This window comes from Onychomys torridus, chromosome 23 (assembly GCF_903995425.1).
Source record: "Onychomys torridus chromosome 23, mOncTor1.1, whole genome shotgun sequence".
NCBI classification, from domain to species: Eukaryota; Metazoa; Chordata; class Mammalia; order Rodentia; family Cricetidae; genus Onychomys; species Onychomys torridus.
In genome coordinates this window covers 59,362,384-59,380,967 of record NC_050465.1, presented here as the reverse complement: position 1 = coordinate 59,380,967, position 18,584 = coordinate 59,362,384, and the positions used below count along the sequence as shown (strand labels likewise).

Here is an 18,584-nt window from a genome sequence, read left to right as displayed (position 1 = left end):
GCATCATTCTGCAAGTCCCAGAAGGGGCTCGGGATGGGGGCCTGGAATTCCCCCTTCAGGGTAGGCTCTAGCTTCGAGAAGTTGGCTAGGTCCTTTGACTCCTGAAGGTGATTTCTGGGGTGAGGGAGCCAGGCCCACATCTTCTTGTAGACAGCACAGATGGTCTGGTCCTGTGGCTGGAGACAGTAAGGGGGCTTCTGGTTCCTTCATCCCTGGGCCTGGACACTGGGTGGGATGGCATTCTACATGCTACTGGCTCACACCCCCTGCAGGGGCTTAGTCTAATGCCCCTGGGTGCTGCTTAAAATCCTCAGTGGTGGTTTAAAAAATGTTTAAAAACAGTGGTAGTGCCTTACACCTTTGGCGGATCCCCATGGATTTTGAGCTATACAGAGAAACTGTCTTGGAAACACACACACACACACACACACACACACACACACACCAGGCGTCATCATCTATTGGTTGTGAGTCCCCATGCTTTCAATCACGTCTTAACTTAGTCTGTGCCTGGCTGTACTAACCGAGGACTGGGAACGAGGTCCTCTTATAAGAGGGAACTTTAGGGTGAAGCTAGTTGTGGTGCCCTGGAAGTGAGGACCAAGAATTTAAGCATTTCTTGGGGTCACACAACATACTTGGGGAGGGCAACCCAACCAAGGCTTGGGCCTCCAGCTCTTTGGCATACAGCAGATGTGAGGCCCGAAATGTCATCTTGTCATCCCAAAGGTCCCTCTTAGGCCATCTTGGAAAGGAGGTACACAGGACACTAAGCTCTCAAAACTCAGCTTTATTGACTTCCATTTTCCCTGAGCCCAAGCTCAGTTCGTCTGGCTTTGATGGGTCTCAGAGGCTCAGCATTACGGAAGCTGGCCACAGCCCGTTCCACCAATCCCTCACTGGCTTGGCTCCCCAGGCAGGAGGAGGGCAGGTGGCTCATGGAGGATGAATGATGGTAAGAAAGAATGGGCAGCAAGGTCAGAGGCCAAAGAAAGCCATTCAAGCAATATGTCCAACACTCCCTCTGCATGCCAATCTTCGACATACACACTCCAGCCAAGGCAGCCCACATCCTGCCAGCCCACAGCCATCAGCCTTCCAGGGCCATGCTATCCCTACTCAGTCCACTGCCCCACTGGCTTAGTCCTTGGACCCCAAACTGCCCAAGCAAAACAACCTCTCAGATGCTACAGGGACTCTGGTGTGCTCACTCCAGCCTGGGTCTAGCAAGAAGTGTCAGAGGAACTAAGGTCTTTAGTGGTCTTTCTGGTCCTTTCTCCTTCATCCACAATTCTCACCACCTCTGCCAGGGACAAGATAAAAGACAAGGTCTCCCCAGTCAGAGAAGAGTGACAGACTGGCTAGGTTGGAACTACACATCCCAAGGAGCCCAGCTTTATAGCCAAGCACCACTTCCCCTGGGATTAGCGCTATCAGAAACGAGGCCACAGTGCATTGCACTCTGGGACTTGTAATCCACAAGAGACAGTGCTAAGCACCCAGGGGAGAGAGTTCAGAGGCTAAGACTATGGGTGCCTCCCCCTCAGTCCCCCACCCACCACCCAGGCCCCAGCCCTACACTCAGCATAAGTGAGGGAGAGGGATGGAGTGTTCCCTCCTAGTACACTGGGGAGGGCGCTGTCCTGTTGAAACTGCAGCAACTCTGTATCCAGGATATCCAGCTCAGAACACATCTGGGGAGAGAGCAGGGGGGGGGGATAGGAGAGAGGGTCAGCTGCAAGCACACGGAGGGCGGAGCTGAGCATGCACGCCTAGGCCAGGCCCTGTGGTCGGCCCCTGAGCTCTGATGTGTGATGGACAAGGACAGTCCCCACCTAGGCCCCCCCACTGGGTCACCCTGGCCCTATCCCACCTCTCCAAGGATAGCCAGCCTCACCTCTGCCTAGTCCTATGGCCAGGGCAGGCTGAGGCAGCAAGGAGGAGGGAAGAGAAGTTGATTCTGGTTGAGACCCTGGAGGGCCAAGAGGCTTCCACCCCACCTAGCTAGCCTCCCCAGAAGATCTCATGGCCCCACTGGACCCAGCATCTTCCTGGGCACACTGAGGCTTCAAAGAGGAGGAGGAGGAGGAGGAAGTCCTAGCCAAGCAGCAGTGAAAGCAAGCCACGCAGCCACAGGGAGTTGCAGAGAGCGGAGCGGGAAGGAGAGCAGCGCCAGGGGGAAAACAGAGACATCAATGGGTAAGAACTCAGTTCTGCACAGAAACCGGTGTGGGGGTGGGGGGGTGTCTGCAGCTGGACAAGGACAGCAGAGGCTCCACTCAGCCTCTGCTGCTCCCAGGGAGGCGGGGGGAGCTGCCAACTTGAGCTCAAAGCATGCCAGGCCAAGTCCTCCTTCCTTGAGAGCATCAGCAACACAGATGGCAGAAGAAGGCTTGGGCACAAAGGCCCATCCCAAACGACTAATGTCCCTCAGTAATGCCTGATCCAACCATGCGCCTCTGGGCTCCATGGGCCCTTCCCTGGCTCTGATGCCCCCAATCCTGGGCTTTACCCAGGGACTTATCAGTCCTGGACAGAACACAATAAATCCCTGGTCCAGCTGTAGGTTGGTGGGCCTGGGAGAGGAACTTGTGGAGGGACAGAGTTCAGGATCCTGCAACTCAGGCCACAGTGAGCTGCTGGACTCTGAGTCAGGACCTGAATCAGGTCAGGCTTGGCCCAGTTTTCAGAGAATGAGGCAGCGAGAGGCCTTCTCCTCTGAGGACGGGCTGGGTTTGGCTGCCTCGCCCCTCACCCCCTTATGCGTGCCTCCCACATCAAGGTCTTGGTGCTGGGCCTTGGACCGCCCCTGCCTCTGCCGCTGTGCCTCCCGCCCACCTGCTGGCTTCTGCCCAGCCGCTTCCATCTCTGACAGGCTGTAGGCCATGGCGAGCTGCAGGTCCTCATCCTCAGAAAGGTCGCTATCAGCGGGACGGAAGACAGAGGTTGGCTGGACCTGCGTGCCCCCCAACCTGGAGGTGACTGAAGGTTGCTGCTCACGACGGCTCAGCTCCAAGCCTAGCGCCAGGTCATCTGGGACACCTGCAAGAGTCACAGCCACCATCAGGTCCTAAACCCAAGCTAGAACATCATGCCAGACCACCTCACACAGCAGTGACCCTGCCCCCTCACACTGACACTCATGCATTAGGTGACAAGGTTATTTAGCAACCCAGGTGGTGGCTATGTCGCCGTGGCAGGCCCAGTATTCAGCATTCCTGCGCCTCCCTTGTCTATGACATGGGAATGAGGAGACTCATCTACACAAATAGTTATCACAGTGCTCAGCACTGGCAGGTAAATAGTTAGCCACAGTTAGTCTTTGTGGGAAGAGCTCCACTTCAGGAATCCTGAGTCCTGAGTTTGATTGCTGTATCCTAGTGTGCACAAGGCTCTGCCTTCATTCTCCAGTGCCTACATACACACACACACACACACACACACACACACACACACACACACCCCTGATTTTGATTCTTGACTTAATTTCTCCCTTTTGTATGGTAGGCAGTAGTTTTGAGTTAGAGCCTAGGACCATTTAGACATGCTTCGGCTCAGGCCCCTCAATAAAAACCGGATGAATATGATCTGTGCTGCTTTGCTCCCGTGTTGTGTTAAGAACATAGGGCCAGGGAGATGGCTCTCTGGGTAAAGTGCTTGCTGTGATCCCCAACATCCGGGGGGGGGGGGGAAGCTGGGTGTGGCAATAACTCCAGGGCAGAAGGGCAGAGACAGGAGGTTCCCTGGGGCTTGCTGGCCAGCCAGTTAAGCTGAATCAATGAGCTCCAAGTTCAAGGAGAGACTGTCTCAGAAAGCAGGGGTGGGGAAGGACATGAAGTGGGGAGGGATAAGGCAGGTGGGGCCTGGGAGGACCTGGAGGGTGGAGGTGGAGCCTGAGTATGATCAAAATACATTGGATGCATGTATGAAAGTCTCAAAAAGTAAATACAAAAATTGGGCTGGAGAGATGGCTCAGCAGTTGGGAGCAGGTGCTGCTCCCCCAGAGGACCCAAGTCCAGTTCCCAGCATCCACAACAGGAGGGTCACAATTGCCTGTAACTCCATCTCCAAGGGGACCTGGAGATGCCTTGGACCTGTGAGCACCGGTACAGACACAACACATATGCACACACAACTACACAGAACCAAAAATAAATCTTTATATATGTAAATTTTTAAAAACACAATAGAGGAAGGCAACAGATATTGACCTTTGGCCTCCACGGGTACACTCATAGGCACATGCACAGTGTGTATTTCTCTTACACACACACACACACACACACACACACACACACACACACACACACACGAGAGAGAGAGAGAGAGAGAGAGAGAGAGAGAGAGAGGAAAACAGAGAAAGAAAAGAAAGGGAAACAGAAGGAAAAGGCCCACAGTGGCCCTGTGCATGTCCTCTAGCTCAGTGGTAGAGTCTGCCCAGCATGCCTAAGGCTCTGGGTTCAATGCCCAGTGTCATTCACACAGAGAGAAGAGCCTTGCAAATGTAAGGCATCCCACCAATGATGGTGGTAATTAGCTAGCCCCACCCCAAGGGAGGCGGGAGCCACGTGGGTCCCCAGGCTTCCTGCCTTGCCCCCTCACCATTGATGGAGACTGACTTCAGCTGACCGTCCTCTTCCACCTCGACCCGCTCCTGCCCGTTCTCCATGATTCTGTGGAAGATGGCACAGCTCAGTCAACGAGCAGAGACTGGTCCAGGCTCTGACAATAACCGTGGGGGTCCGGGCAGACTGCATAACCACACAGCACTGGCTTTTGCACCTCCTCCCCAGAACCTCCACCTGTCCGGCCCCGGAAGGAGCGCTCACCTGCGTGTGGTGATGCGGTGTCCTTGGACAAAGGTGGTGGATGTCGAGACCGAGCGAAAAGCACCAGCCCCAGGACTGAAGGAGAAAGACGACGAGGAGAAATCTGGCATTGGGACAACGGAGGCAGTGAGAGGGAGGCTCCTGACGACTTAGCACCATCACCAAAAGCCAGGAGTCTTTGGGGGGCTCACTCAGACCTGCCCCGGCTAGCAAAAGCAAAGCCAATTCCAGCGACTCCAGAACTCACAATTTGCAAAAACAGAAGGGGACAGTGCTTACCAGATTGGCCAGGAGAGGAGGAAGAGAAGGTGAAGAAAGGGCCAGTGTGTCGGGCACCTCGGTTCTGAAGCTCTGAGAAAGGGCCCAAGTCATCTGCAAGAAGGAGATTAGACGCTGGTGAGGAGATCACCTCCAAAACCATGTGGCTGACGCTTTAAAGCCTAGAAATTAAGACCATAAGCAACCGCATACACTTCTGACTGTCCCTGGTTTGGGTTGTATAAATTTACAGATTTTTAAAACTTTTTTGGAAAAGGAGTCTCAGTCGTTCAGGCTAACCTCAAACTCAGTAGGCAGATAAGGATGACTTGGAACCCCTGAACACAGGCCTCCACCTCACAAGTGAAAAGGGTATGGTTTTTGGTTTTTGGTTTTGGGGACAAAGTCTCAACTGTGTAGCCCTGGCTGGCCTGGAAATTGCTATGCAGACCAGGCTAGCCTCGAACTCACAGAGTGCGTCTGCCTCCCAAGTTAGGGAATTAAATGTGTGCTCCACCATTTCCGGCTCTCAAGGGCTGAATTTTTTCCAGGCATGTGTAACCACGCTTGTGGAAGGAACCTCTTAATCACCACACTGACTGTTGTGTTTTGTCTTGTTTTGTTCCACGGTGCAGAACACTGAAATCAGTGCCTGGCACATGCTAGGCAGCCGTCTACCACTGAGCTCCCTCCTGGTCACCCACTGACTGTGTGACTCTAAGCTAACTAATATGTTTCTATGTCTTCTAATCTGCAAATGGGAGTTTAAATTATTCACCTCTCAGGATTTACCAGAAGTTTAGAGGATGCAGGATTCTTGACATACAGTATCCATTAAAAAAAAAAAAAAAAAAAAGGTGTCTGTTGTGATGTGTAATGCTGCTACAGCTGTCACATGATGCTTGGAGTCTTGTTCCCCTGGTGGCTGTTGTGGAGGTTTAACAATGTGTTCTTGTTGTCATCTAATAAGGCCAGCCTGTGAAGTGTCACTGGTGTGTCACGTGAGTCCTGGCATGTGTGAGGTTCTATCCTCGCTTTCACTGGACTCACGCCCACACAAGCTCAAATCGGCTGTCTGTGAAATTCCAATTCCCTCTCAGCCTGAGAGACGCCCAGAGGACAGACAGCAGGCCAGAGGAGGAGGGGGTTGAACTATGCCGTCTACATACCAAAGAGCTCCGAGAAAGGGTCTCCATTCCCAAAGAACTCCTGGAAGACTTCCTCTGGGCTCCGGAAGGTGAATGTGAAGCCAGGTCCCATACCACCAGCTTCTGGTTGAGAGGGCACAGTTCCTGGAAGGGAGTCAGGATGAGGAAGGGCTTAGAGGGTACATAAGGCCCTGAGCCAGGGGCCCCCTCGAAGACACGGCCAGGAGCCTTAGAAAGAGCATGCTGTGCAGGAACTGGCCTGCCCCTCCCCTGACCCACTTTCATCCTGGCACCCCATCGCTCCACCTACCTGCCCCCGTCAGCCCTTCCCGGCCGTAGCGGTCATAGATCTCCCGTTTGTGCTCTGGAAGAAGAAACCTGGTCACTCCTCCCTTTAGGGAATCGTCTCCCCTCCTGGGCCAGGACAAGCTTCAGAAAATGCAACTTGGGGGATGGCAGGGTGTCTGGGGGCATGATCAAAGCAGCTGCTTCATCTGTACAGCAGACACACTTAACAGCCACCGAGAAAACTAAATAAGATAACTCGGAAAAACTGCCTGGCGCAGTGCCCAGCACACAAAATGTAAGCTAGGGGCTGAGGTAGAGCTGGTGGTAGAGGCCCTGCCTAACGGGAACAAGACCCTGGGTTTAACACTGAGCTCCACACAAATTAAGTAAATAAATGTCAGCTAATTACTACCATATTATTATCAATGGGCTTAGCCTAATCCAGCCACTTCCACAGAGACCTTCTAAAACCACAACAAAAACCAGTGCCACCCTCCCCTGGTACAGCTGCTCTCCTCGGAAATGCTCTTCTCAGTGTGTTACCTGTCTTTTTGTTTTTGTTTTTGTTTTGTTTGTCTTGTTGTTTTTTGTTTTTGCTTTTGTGTCCGTCCCCCCCCCCCCCGCCCCGGGAGACAGGGTTTCTCTGTAGCTTTGGTGCCTGTCCTGGAACTTGCTCTACAGACCAGGCTGGCCTCGAACTTAGAGATCCTCCTACCTCTGCCTCCCGAGTGCTGGAATCAAAGGTGTGAGCCACCACGGCCCAATGCTGTCTTTGCATCTACCTCGTTATTGTCTGTCTTCCCTGACCAGAATATGACAGACCCCCATGAGGAGGACAGGGCCTGCTTGTCCCCCACTGTCTCCCTAGTACCCCACAATTCCTGGCAGGGTAAGTTTAGCAGATACTTTTTGGGATCCTTTAGGGGTTTGGTTTTGTTGTTTGGAGACAAGGCCTCACTCTGTATCCAGACTGTCTTCAGATTCTTGGTTATCATCTTCCCTCAGCCTCCTAAGTGCTGAGATCACAGGTGGGAACCACCACTCACAGCTCAGAGATACAGACTTTCTCAAGACACTGCTCAAGTAGCCTAGGCTGGTCTTGAACTTGAGAGACAGCCAAGAAAGATCTTGAACTTTTGATTCTCCTGCTTCCATACACCCCCCCTGCTAGGGTTACAGGTATGTACCACCATGCCTCGTTTATGTGGGGCTAGGGATCAAATCCAGGGCCTCCTGTGTGTTACCAAAGCACTCTACCAACAAAGCTACATCCTCAGCCCATTTGAGGTTTGTCCACTTATTTATAACCTTTGAACACAAGAGCCTCTTAAGTACTGGAATTATAGCCATGTCTAGTCAGAATATTTTCTGAATAAATGACAGGCCTGGATCTGGGATTGTGGCTTAACAGAACTCCTTCTTAACATGTACAATGTTCTAGGTACAATCTGCAGCACAGAAAATTTAAAAAAAATCATCTGTCAGACTTAGAATCATATTCTAGATCAAGAAATTGGCAAATTATTTCACCTCTCCCAGCCTCAGTTTACCTGCCTATAAAGTGGGTGGCGGAGGAGGTGGGTGGGTGAGTGGGTGGGTGGGTGGGGAGGGTTATAAGCCTGCTTGGTAGAAAGCTGTGTCCGTCCCTGGTCAGGATCCATACTGCTTTCCAGACCCTGGGAGGCAGACTTTGCCACGTAGGAGGAGGCACTTAAATGCTATCTTAAAGAAAAGCATGGAAGAGACGGGTGATGGAGGCTTGGCTTTAGGAAAGAGATGGGCATGATTGGAAACAGGGGGGGGGAGGGGAGACATGCTGGTCCCTGCAGGACCCCAAGCCTTACTGTCAGATAGAACTTCATAAGCTTCTGCCACCTCCTTAAATTTTTTCTCAGCAACCTCCTTATTATCTGGGTTCTTGTCGGGGTGCCACTGCAGAGCCTTCTTTCGGTACCTGCAGGAGAAGTGAGAGCCGCTGGAGGGTCAGGGGCCTGACGCGGGCTCTTCCCACCAGGCAACTGAACCCCCCTCTCTGCCTCGTCCACCACCCCTATCACTCACTGCTCCGATCCAAGGCCGCCCCGTGACTGCAGCCATGTTTCCAGGGGGTTCTCTCCCTACTCTGTCAGGGATATGAGCAGGGAGGGAGAGCGCCAGAAGGATGTCCCCACCCTAAGCCCTCTCTCGGGGGCTCCTTGGATAGAGCTATCTATAGCCACAGAGAGTGTGGGACACTGGCCTACCTCATAGAGCCTGGGCACTTTAGCACTGCAGCTTGGTCAAGCCCACATGTAGGAGCTGGAGGAGAGGGGAATCGGGCGGGAGAGTGTAGCGGGCCCCGAAGGAGGACAGCACTTCTTCGCTCGCTAGACTTGGTCCTCATCATTCCCAAGGGTCCCCTTCCTCCCTCCAGGCAGCCCTCAAAAGGATCCCTGGCTCTGGGGGGGCTGGGGGCCGGGGGGGGGGAGTGGGGAGCAAGGGCCAGAGGCTTTCTGCAGCACAGCCGAGGAGGCACTTACGCCTTCTTGATGTCATCAGCAGACGCACTCGGCGGTACGTCTAGAATCTCGTAGTAGGATGCCATGGCAACTCAGCCGTCAGGCGACCCTCCTCCGGGCTGCGGGGGGGGGAGAAGGGGTCAGGACGACCGAGGCACCGCGGCTCCCTGCGGCCGCAGCCCCCGGCGGGCCGGAGACACTGCGAGGTGGCAGCGGCGCCTGCAGCGGGTGACTAGGCTCCTTCACTGCCTGATCCGGTCCCGCAGGCCGGTGCCCAGGGTTATCTCGCCGCGGGGCCGAGAGAGCCCTACCCGAACCCCCTAACTCCAGCAGCCCGATCCCAGGCCCCCAACCGGACCCAGCCCGGGCCGCACCTCCTCTACCGGGAGTCCCGCCCCTGCCCCGCGCGGGGGAACCGCCTGGCACCCGCAGCCCGGCTCGCGGTGGCTGCGTACAACGCGCCAGGCTGGGTTGCGTGCGCAAGCATGCGTCAGCGCCGCGGAAACTACTAGAGACCTAGGGAGGGCCGGCTCGGCCGGTCACACTGGGGGAGGGAGAGGACGGGGGTGGGGTGGGGTGCTGCAGGGACTGCTGGGAAATGGGGGCGTGGCCACCTATTTTAGTTCTGCATCCTGGCGACGTCATTCCCAGGTGGGACTTGGGAGGCTGAAGTCTGGAACATCCTTCCAGCCATGACGCACTCCCTCCAACACAGGCAGAAAGGGCCGTCCGCAAACTAGGTGCGGGGCCCCTGTGTCCCTCTGTCGCTGTCTTCCAAACATGCTTCGTTGATCCCTGAGTACTCCCCCACACACACACACACCGGGCCATCACCTCCGGGGCTCACCGAGTCTCCCCTAGCCCCAACTCCTCTCCTTCTTCAGAGCCTAGCTGCAGCCTAATGTCTTCCAAAGAGGCTGCCCTGGCTCTCCTGAGTAGTAGGTCAGACCTGCTTTTTATAGCATCTCGTGGCATTTCCTTCTCCGCGCTTTCTGGGGCCTCAAATTAACATTTAATTGATGGCCCCTCTCCCTCCCCCACTAAAATGTAAATTCCCTAGAGTAAACATCTTGTCCTTGTCGTCCCCGCCTCTTTAGTCAAGAGCTGAAAAATATCAGTTGGATGGCTAAATAATCCTTGGAAGATGCTTACTAACAGTTTTAACACACAGAGGTGAGGTAAAAGGGAATTACTAGATTCAAGGTTCCTCTTCCACAGCTCATTCTGAATAGATGATCTATTTCACCTGAAAATGATTCCTGGGTTCAGACCTCATGAAAGAGGGAACCTTCTGCCGGGCAGTCGGGGTGCACGCCTGTAATCCCAGCACTCAGGAGGCAGAGGCAGGCGGATCTCTGTGAGTTCGAGGACAACCTGATCTACAAAGCGAGTTCCAGGACAGCCTCCAAAGCTACAGAGAAACCCTGTCTCGAACCCCCCCCCCAAAAAAAAGAGAACCTTCCAGAATTGGCTCTTGCTTTATTCCATCTGGCCGATTCCTGGGCATTAGTGGAGAATCCTCTATGCAGTGGGTGCTACCAGAATGTACTAAGAATGTGGGGCTATGGGCATCGCTCAGGGGTAGAGTACTTGCCTAGCAAACACCAGGCCTTACTAAGCCTCAATTCCCAGCACTGGGGGAGGGGCAAGGGGGGCACAGAATGTAACCCAGTCCCTGCTAAGACAGAAGCCTGTCAGCAAAGTCCACTGGGAGACTCGGGACTCTGAGAGAAGGGAGACCCGGTCTTGCAATCACTTGCTGCTATGTGACTTGAGAACTGTTTTCCTCCTTAAATATAGGTAGCACCTAGTTGTATGGAAGCCTTCATCTGAAGCATCGTTTTAGAAGGTGTTATTAGCACATTAGTTTCTGGTGTCACACTTGACCCAAGCAGTAAGGGTTGTATGAACTCAGTGTTTCAGGATGGGTGACATCGCATCGAAGCCACAGCGTGAGCAGGACCTGAGCGAAGGCGCAATCGCTCGTAAGGTTTTCCTGCCTGCCCTGCCCACCTTCTGAACTACCTGCGGGTTTGGAGAATTCCCACTTGCAGCTAGGGAGCTTTCTTTGTTTCAACCTAATAAGAGATGCGGCGTCCACCCCAGAACCTTGAGGCTCTCACACCCCCTCCCCGAGGGTGCAGGCACAAGTCATGAGCTCTGCCAATGAGGTGCCACTAGAAAGTGGGACTTCAAATCTGGAGCAAGGCGGGGGGTGGGGGTGGTGGTGGGGTGGTGGTGAAGGGGTGGCTAAGAATTTATTTCGGTGGTGCAGGTTGCCATGGGGCTTGCAGCGGCCTCTTGCGTCTGGAGGAGGAAGTGCAGCCTCCATGTTGCGGGCGGGATGATCTCCGCAGGGAAGGGAGGGGCCAAGCTGCCAGACCTCCTTTGGTGCGGCTGTTTGCTGAGGTTTGGCTGCCAGCCCTTGCATTGACTGAATCAATGTGAACTTCATAAGTTGCTAACTTGAGGATGATTCGAGAGAGGGAAATGGTTGGTTTACAATGGGTGTTTTTTATTTGTTTTATTTTGTTGTTGGTTTAATTTACTTGAGTTAGCTTCTGCTGTCTGTTATAGGAGCCCCAACTGACCCCAAGTGGTCAATGGCTTATATTTGGTTTAAAAAAGAGTAAGTACATTACTCCAAAATCTTCCAAGTTTTTTATTTTCTTCTTCTCTCGTCTCAACAGACAGTTGTCTAGCACCTACCTACCAGGTATGGGCAATTCAGAATAGAAAAGCCAGGGCCAGTGAAATGGCTCAGGGGTAAAGGTACTTGCCACTAAGCCTGATGACCTAAATTCAATCCCTAGGCCCCACAGGGGAGGAGAGAACCGGTTTCCACAAGTTGTCATCTGGTCTCCACTTGCGTGCTATGGCTCAGGTGTGCCCACACACCGAGACACATGCACACAATAAATGTGGTTTTCAGCGTTAAAGACTAGAAAAGCTGGGTATGGTAGATCGCACCTGCAGCCTCAGCCCCTTGGGAAGCTGGGGAGGGAGGACTGCCTCAGATCAAGGCCAGCCTAGACTAAATAGTGAGTTGCAGACCAGCCTGGACTGCAGAGTGAGCCCCTGTTTTAAAGAAGAAAATATAAAAAATAAATAAATAAATATAGAATGAGAATACAAGAAGGATATGTAGAATCCTAGAGTCTGAGACTGAAGGATAAAAAATTAGAGGCCAGCCTGGGCTATGTAACAAACAGGGAAACAGAGAGGTTTATTTTTAGAACATGTGCTCAAGGAGATTAGATTTTTGACAAGATATAGATAAATAAAAACCAAAGGAAAATTATAGAAGCAGATAAAGGCTTACTATTTCTTTGTTCACAAAGAAAGCCAATGAATTTGTAAGACAAATTTCTTTTTAAAAAATGTAATACTGGGGGCTGGAGAGATGGCTCAGAGGTTAAGAGCACTGGCTGCTCTTGCAGAGGACCTGGGTTCAATCCCCAGCACCCACATGGCAGCTCACACTTGCCTGTAACTCCAGTTCCAGGGGATCTGACACCTTCACACAGATACACATGCAGGCAAAACACCAATGTATTGTATTTTATTTGCAGATAAAATACAAATAAATAATTTTTAAAAATTTAACACTGGGGATTAAACCTGCCATAGCACACCTGCTAGGTGAGTGCCCTGTCCTTCTGGCACGCTGTAATTTTTACAATTATTTTTTTTCTGGGGTGGGGGGATTGTCAAAGTGTCCAAGAATGGAGTTGTGTGAGGAGATTTCTGGGTGCTTGTGAGAAAACAAGAAACCAAGCCAAGAGTCTTGTGACCTTACTTTCTTCATACTATAGAATTATTCTTAGGACTATGCTTTCGAGCAAGCCCCTGTCAGGCGTAGTGGATAGGAGTGAGTTTGTTTCAGATAATTCATTACAACTGGCCATTGTTAGTTGTTTATATGCCTCTGTGGAAAAACAGGTTTCCCGCTGAGTTCAGCTTGTCAGCCACAAGTGGCTTGTCCTGTCCTTGTGATTGGTCACTTTACTCATGTGGCCTCTTCACCCTCAGAGTATAAATTGTCTGATGCCCTGAATAAAGAGTTGGCTATTCCAGAACCTGGAAACAACCTAGATGCCCATCAACTGAAGAATGGATTTAGAAAATATGGTACATATACACAATGGAGTACTACTCAGCAGAGAAAAACAATGACAGCATGAAATTTGCAGGCAAATGGAACTAGAAAAAATCATCCTGAGTGAGGTAACCCAAACCCAGAAGAACAAACATGGTATGTACTCACTCATAAGTGGATTCTAGATATAAAGCAAAGAACAGTCAGACTGCCACCCACAGAACCAGGGAGGCTATATAGCAGGGGGAACCCTAGGATGCCTGTGGTTTACAATAAGTTTTAGTTTTACTCAATCACTGGGCAAGCCTCAATGAAACATTTCACTATTAGGATAAGAATGTCTACTGTATCAAGCTGATAACATAAAAATAAATAAATAAATAAAATGGAAAAAAAGAAAAAAGAGTTGGCTAGTGCATGAGATTTTAGTCCACCTCATTTATCGGCTCCATTCTCCCAGGTCCCACCAGCTCTAGAGCAGTAAAGGAGGGTGGGAAATGTTGAGGCAGGGTCTCTTGTAGCCGAGGCTGGCCTCAAACTTACTATGTAACTGAGGCAGGCCTTGAACTCTCATCCTCTTGCCTCCATCTCCCAAATGATGGGTTTGCAGGTGTGAGCCACCATGCCTGGAACCCCATGTAATTTTTTAAAAAAACGATAAAGGTTACAGACAGACAGCTCACAGAGGAAGAAATTCCGGCTTCTAATTCATGAAAAGCTCTTCAGCCCCATTATAAGGAAGCGTTATAAACAAAAGCTGCAGAAAAGCACTTTGCTCTTTGACAGTATTTGAATTTTGAATATTTGACAATATGCAAAAAGCCTAACACACTGAAGACAGTGTGGCGCAGCTGCAGTCAGGCATTTGTAGTGAGAGAGCCCATAAGTGGGATTTACCTAAGAACAGCCATATGGGACATAACAAATTAAACGTGTAGCATTTGATGCAGCCAAGCCAATTCTGCAGACTGTGGTTATACATATATGCAAATACATATGTCCAAGGGTTAATGCATTTTTCTTTTTCTTTTCTTTTTTTTAATTTATTTATTTTTTTATTTTCTTTTTAGCTTAGGATCGAACCCAGGACCTTGCACTTGCTAGGCAAGCGCTCTACCACTGAGCTAAATCCCCAACCCAAGACAGGGTTTCTTTATGTAGCCCTGGCTGTCCTGGAACTCGATTTGTAGACCAGGCTGGCTTCAAACTCAGAGACCTGCCTCTGCCTCCCAAGTACTGGGTTAAAGGCAAGCGCCACCATGGCAGGCTTTTAAAAATAAACCTTAAAAAAAAAAAAAAAAAGCAAACAAAAATTCAGGTGTGGTGGCACATGCCTATAATCCCAGGACCTAATGGAAGCTGGAGGATCATGAGTTGAAGGCCTAATTAGATAGATTACATAACAAGAACCTGTCTCAGAAGAAAAAAAAAAAAGGTAAACACAATGTTAGATATGGTAGCTGCCAAGAGGAGATGTATTATTGCAGTTCATAAGTTGTTGGTACCTTCTGAATCCTGAAGTCTGCACATAAACATTCAGATACACATAAGAAGTTAAAACTAGTTGGAGAACCAGGGCAATGTTAAGAAGCCACATGTATCACCCTAAAGTCCCAGATGTGGGCCAAATGAGTCACAGGGACTGATAGAAGATAGGACCCAGGGAAATCCAGGAAAGGGAGGGCTCCCAGGTTCTAGATGGTTCTGGATGACTGTGACCTAAGCTGGAAGGCATGGCAACAGCAACACCAAGCAAAGCAGGCAGAGGTGGCGTGTCAGAAGGAGACGACAAGAAATGCAGCTTTGGAGACAGACATATCCCTGACACAGCAGAGATGAGGTCGGAGGCTGGGAACCCGCCTCATGTGTCTACCTGCGAGAGGTAATTGTACCCTGGCTTTAGAAGCCCTAAGGATGAAAGCATTCCCTTGCATTTGAGGGAGTCCCCGGGAGCCAGGCTGGGTGGTGCTCATAGTTATCCCAAGGGAGCTGGGTTGCTTCCTTCCCATACCTACACCACATCCAACCCTGTCAGTGCATGCCAATGGGGGCATGGAGATGTGTGTACTAGCTAGGAGGTATAACTGGAAGGAGATAGCCACGTAGACAACCAGGGTGGACTGGCCAGTACACCAAGCAGAAAGGAACACTGTGCCTAACTATGTCTGGGCACCCAGCCAGCCCAGCAGATGGCTCTTTCCTCCTCATCCTCCCCAATGGCCTCTCCTGGGCCCTTACCACACCTCCATGAGGTACTATGAGACTCTTCCAAAGGACAGTGACAGCCCAAAGAGTGTCCCCAAAGAAGCCTCTGTCCTGGTTCAGGCCCTGCTTCATCTGGTGCCAGGACACCCTCTATCCCAGAGTCAGGGCAGAGGAGTTGTCAAGCATCACCCCCTTCCCTGCCCTCAAGGTGCCTGAGTCACTGTCTAGGCACTGGGCAGCTGACAGGCCAAAAGAGGTGGTGTCTGGCACCACCATGGACAAGAAGGGTGGTGATCTGAGCAAAGGGAGCCAGAGCACCAGCTTCTGTTCAGGCTTGTCTGGGTATGAATCCTAATCCCTCTATTTACTATCGAGGTAACCTTGGGGAAGACACATAGCTTCTTGAAGCCTAGTGTCCACATCTATAAAATAGACACTCAAGTAACACCCCCTTCAACAAATACAGACTAATATAGCAGGCCACATCTGGAGTGCCAATAATAGAGTGGTGAACAGGCCTTATCCCCATGGGGCTTGCGGTAGGTATGATGACTACACCCATTTTAGGTTTAAACAAGATAAGGGATCCTGGGGATGCTTATGCACAGCTGGAGCTTGTCCTGTGTGATGGTTGTTTTTTATTGCCAACTTTAAACAACCTAGAGTCACCTGGTGTGCTGGCTAGTCCTTTGTCAACTTGGCATAAGCTAGTCGACAGAGAAGAGAACGCCTCAACTGGGAAAAAGTCTCCATAAGATCGGGCTGTAGGGCATCTTCTTAATTAGTGATTAGTGTGGGAGGGTCCAGCCCATTGTGGGTAGGGTCCTGGGTTCTATAAGAAAGCAGGCTGAGCAAGCCATGAGGAGCAAGCCAGTAAGCAGCACTCCTCCATGGCCTCTGCACCAGTTCCTGCCTCCAGGTTCCTGTTTGAGTTCCAGTCTTGGCTTCCTGTGATGTGGAAGTGTAAGCCAAATAAACCTTTTCCTCCCCAACTTGCTTTTTGATCATGATGTTTCATCTCAGCAATAGAAACTCTTAACTAGGACACCTGGGAAGAGGGAACTTCAGTTGAGGAATTTCCCAGATTATATTGGCCTGTAGCCACATCTTGGAGAGATTGTCATGACTGATGATTGATGTACAAGTATCCATCCCACTGTGGGTGGCACCATCCCTAGGCAGGTAGATCTGGGCTGTACAAAATAAGTTAGCTGAGCATGAGCCAGCGAGCAACATCCTCCATGCATTGACTTCTGTCAATGATGTATTATGATCTGGGAATGTAAAATGAAATGAATTCTTCCCTCCCCAAGTTGTTTTTGGTCATGATGTAGTAATATTTGATGAGCTGCATCTAAGATATTGCTATAATCTTGCTTGGGCATGCTTTATACCAGCAGTTCTTAACCTATGGGTCACAACCCCTTTTGGGAGTCACATATCAGTTATCCTGCATATCAGATATTTACATTACAATTCATAAGAGTTACAAAATTGCAATTATGAAGTATCAATGAAATAATTTTATAGTTGGGGGTCACCATAACATGAGGAACTGTATTAAAGGGTCACAGCATTAGGAAGGTTGAGAACCACTGCTTTATACTGGTATGAAAAGGGATGTATCATGACTTTGGGACTCAGGCATTGTATAACAGTGATCTCTAGATCTGGAGTTGAAACTATTTGTAGAACCTGGAAGGCTGTGATAATTAACCCCAAAGCTCATCAGCAATGTAGTAGATCTACCGTATGCTTGGGGACAAGGCTGTAACGACTGATCACCACTCACCAACAACAGTGGTCTCCAGGCCCACAAACACTGCCTGGGGTACATGTTTTCCAGCCTCGCTCCCACTAAAATGGTGGTGGCGTCATCTCCTCCATTGATGGTTTTGTCACTGGGCATCAGCCCGTCTGATTGGATCCCATGTTCCAGGCAGTAGAGTTCCCAGGGGGCACTGGTCTTCTACACACTGGACTGCCCCAAGTGGACTGAGATGCGCTCACACTGAACAGGCAGAGGACAGCTTTGGAGAAACCTATGCCTTGCCTAGACACAAGGTCGGACCCCTCTCCTTCTGTGGTTCTCTAGTTAAATGTCAAGGGTCATGGACTTGGCACTCCTGTGTCTAAGCATTGCTGGGAGCGTTGAGGACCAGCAGGCACCGGCTGCTGGGGCAGTGCCAAAACTCTGGGGGAAGCAGATGTGGGTAGATCTAAGATTCCAGTGCCTCCCTCGGTGACTCAGCACCCCAATGAGGGACATGAGGAGACCCGATGGGTCTGGCAGAGTGCGATAGGAGCCCATCTAGGTTCAGAAAGAAATGGGAGCTGCAGTGAGGGAGAGAAAACAACAGAAATAACGACAGCAGGGAAGATGCGCACACCAAATTTGGGGAGAAGGAAGTGAGTTCAACTGGAGGCTTGGCAGCCAGTGCTCATTAGATTGTTCCTTGCACTTTCTTGCATTACTGTGCTTCGTGGCTTCCTTCGTTGTTTATTCCTCGTTGTTGTGGAACTCAGAGCCTCACCCAGGCTAACGAGTCCTCCATCGCTATAGCTTCATCCTCACACCTTAAGAAACATGGTTTTTGAGACAAGGTCACACTAAGTTGCCTAGGCTTGTCTCCAACTCGAGAGCTTCCTACTTCAGCCTCTCAAATAGCTGGAGTCACAGGCCCATGCCACCACGCTTGGCTAGTACTTTGAAACATTTAACGAGGATGTTTTATTCATAAACCTAACACACCATTGGCTTTTAAAATATGACCTACAGACCTTGATTTATGCTTTTTGAGTGAATGGAATTTACCCAGAGTGATCTGTATCTGAGATCTAGAATGTCTCTATTCCTCTTGTATAAGAATCTTAACCTTTTTATTGATGTCCTCCTTATTAAATGTGGGTGATAATAAGAGTCCTTTCCTGGGATGAACGACTAGGAGACATGAATGAAAGAATACTTAAGCCAGGCGGCGGTGGCGCTCGCCTTTAATCCCAGCACTCGGGGAGGCAGAGCCAGGCAGATCTCTGTGAGTTCAAGGCCAGCCTGGTCTACAGAGTGAGATCCAGGACAGGCACCAAAACTACACAGAGAAACCCTGTCTTGGAAAAAATAAAATAAAATAAATACTTAAAGTTGCCTATCCCATTGCCCTACATACACACTCGGGTGCTTAATACACATTGGAGCTCCCTACCAGTTTCTCGGCCCCCAATGTTATGATAAAAGAAGATAATGAGTTAATCTGTGAGA

General features: G+C 50.5%; 1 protein-coding gene across 4 annotated transcripts; it reads right to left on the bottom strand.

The window, feature by feature from the left end:
- Window positions 1–775: 775 nt before the first annotated feature.
- Window positions 776–9,593, bottom strand: Dnajb2 (DnaJ heat shock protein family (Hsp40) member B2). Of its 4 annotated transcripts, XM_036173492.1 has the most exons (10): window positions 8,767–8,979; window positions 8,368–8,477; window positions 6,546–6,599; window positions 6,257–6,379; window positions 5,109–5,201; window positions 4,830–4,932; window positions 4,603–4,673; window positions 2,839–3,042; window positions 1,898–1,925; window positions 776–1,694 (listed from the first exon to the last, which is right to left on the bottom strand). In XM_036173492.1, the coding sequence occupies exons 1-10, from the start codon at window positions 8,907–8,909 to the stop codon at window positions 1,619–1,621; spliced, it is 1,005 nt and encodes a 334-aa protein (XP_036029385.1). In that variant the 5' UTR covers window positions 8,910–8,979; the 3' UTR covers window positions 776–1,618. The 4 variants fall into 4 exon arrangements, with proteins under 4 accessions (XP_036029385.1, XP_036029387.1, XP_036029384.1 ...); XM_036173494.1 differs by lacking the exon at window positions 8,767–8,979 and adding exons at window positions 9,043–9,140; window positions 9,396–9,593 and having other exon boundaries at window positions 1,627–3,042; XM_036173495.1 differs by lacking the exon at window positions 1,898–1,925 and having other exon boundaries at window positions 1,634–1,694; window positions 8,767–8,976.
- Between the last annotated feature and the right edge of the window lie 8,991 nt (window positions 9,594–18,584).

Bases quoted from the DNA above. Each gene is read 5' to 3' on its own strand.
- Dnajb2 (XM_036173491.1), bottom strand. From the start codon at position 8,909: ATGATGAGGACCAAGTCTAGCGAGCGAAGAAGTGCTGTCCTCCTTCGG. The intron at 4,933-5,108 runs GTAAGCACTGTC...TCCCAATGCCAG, and splicing joins CTCCTCTCCTGGCCAATCTG to ATTTCTCCTCGTCGTCTTTC. The intron at 4,674-4,829 runs GTGAGCGCTCCT...CATCTTCCACAG, and splicing joins CACCGCATCACCACACGCAG to AATCATGGAGAACGGGCAGG.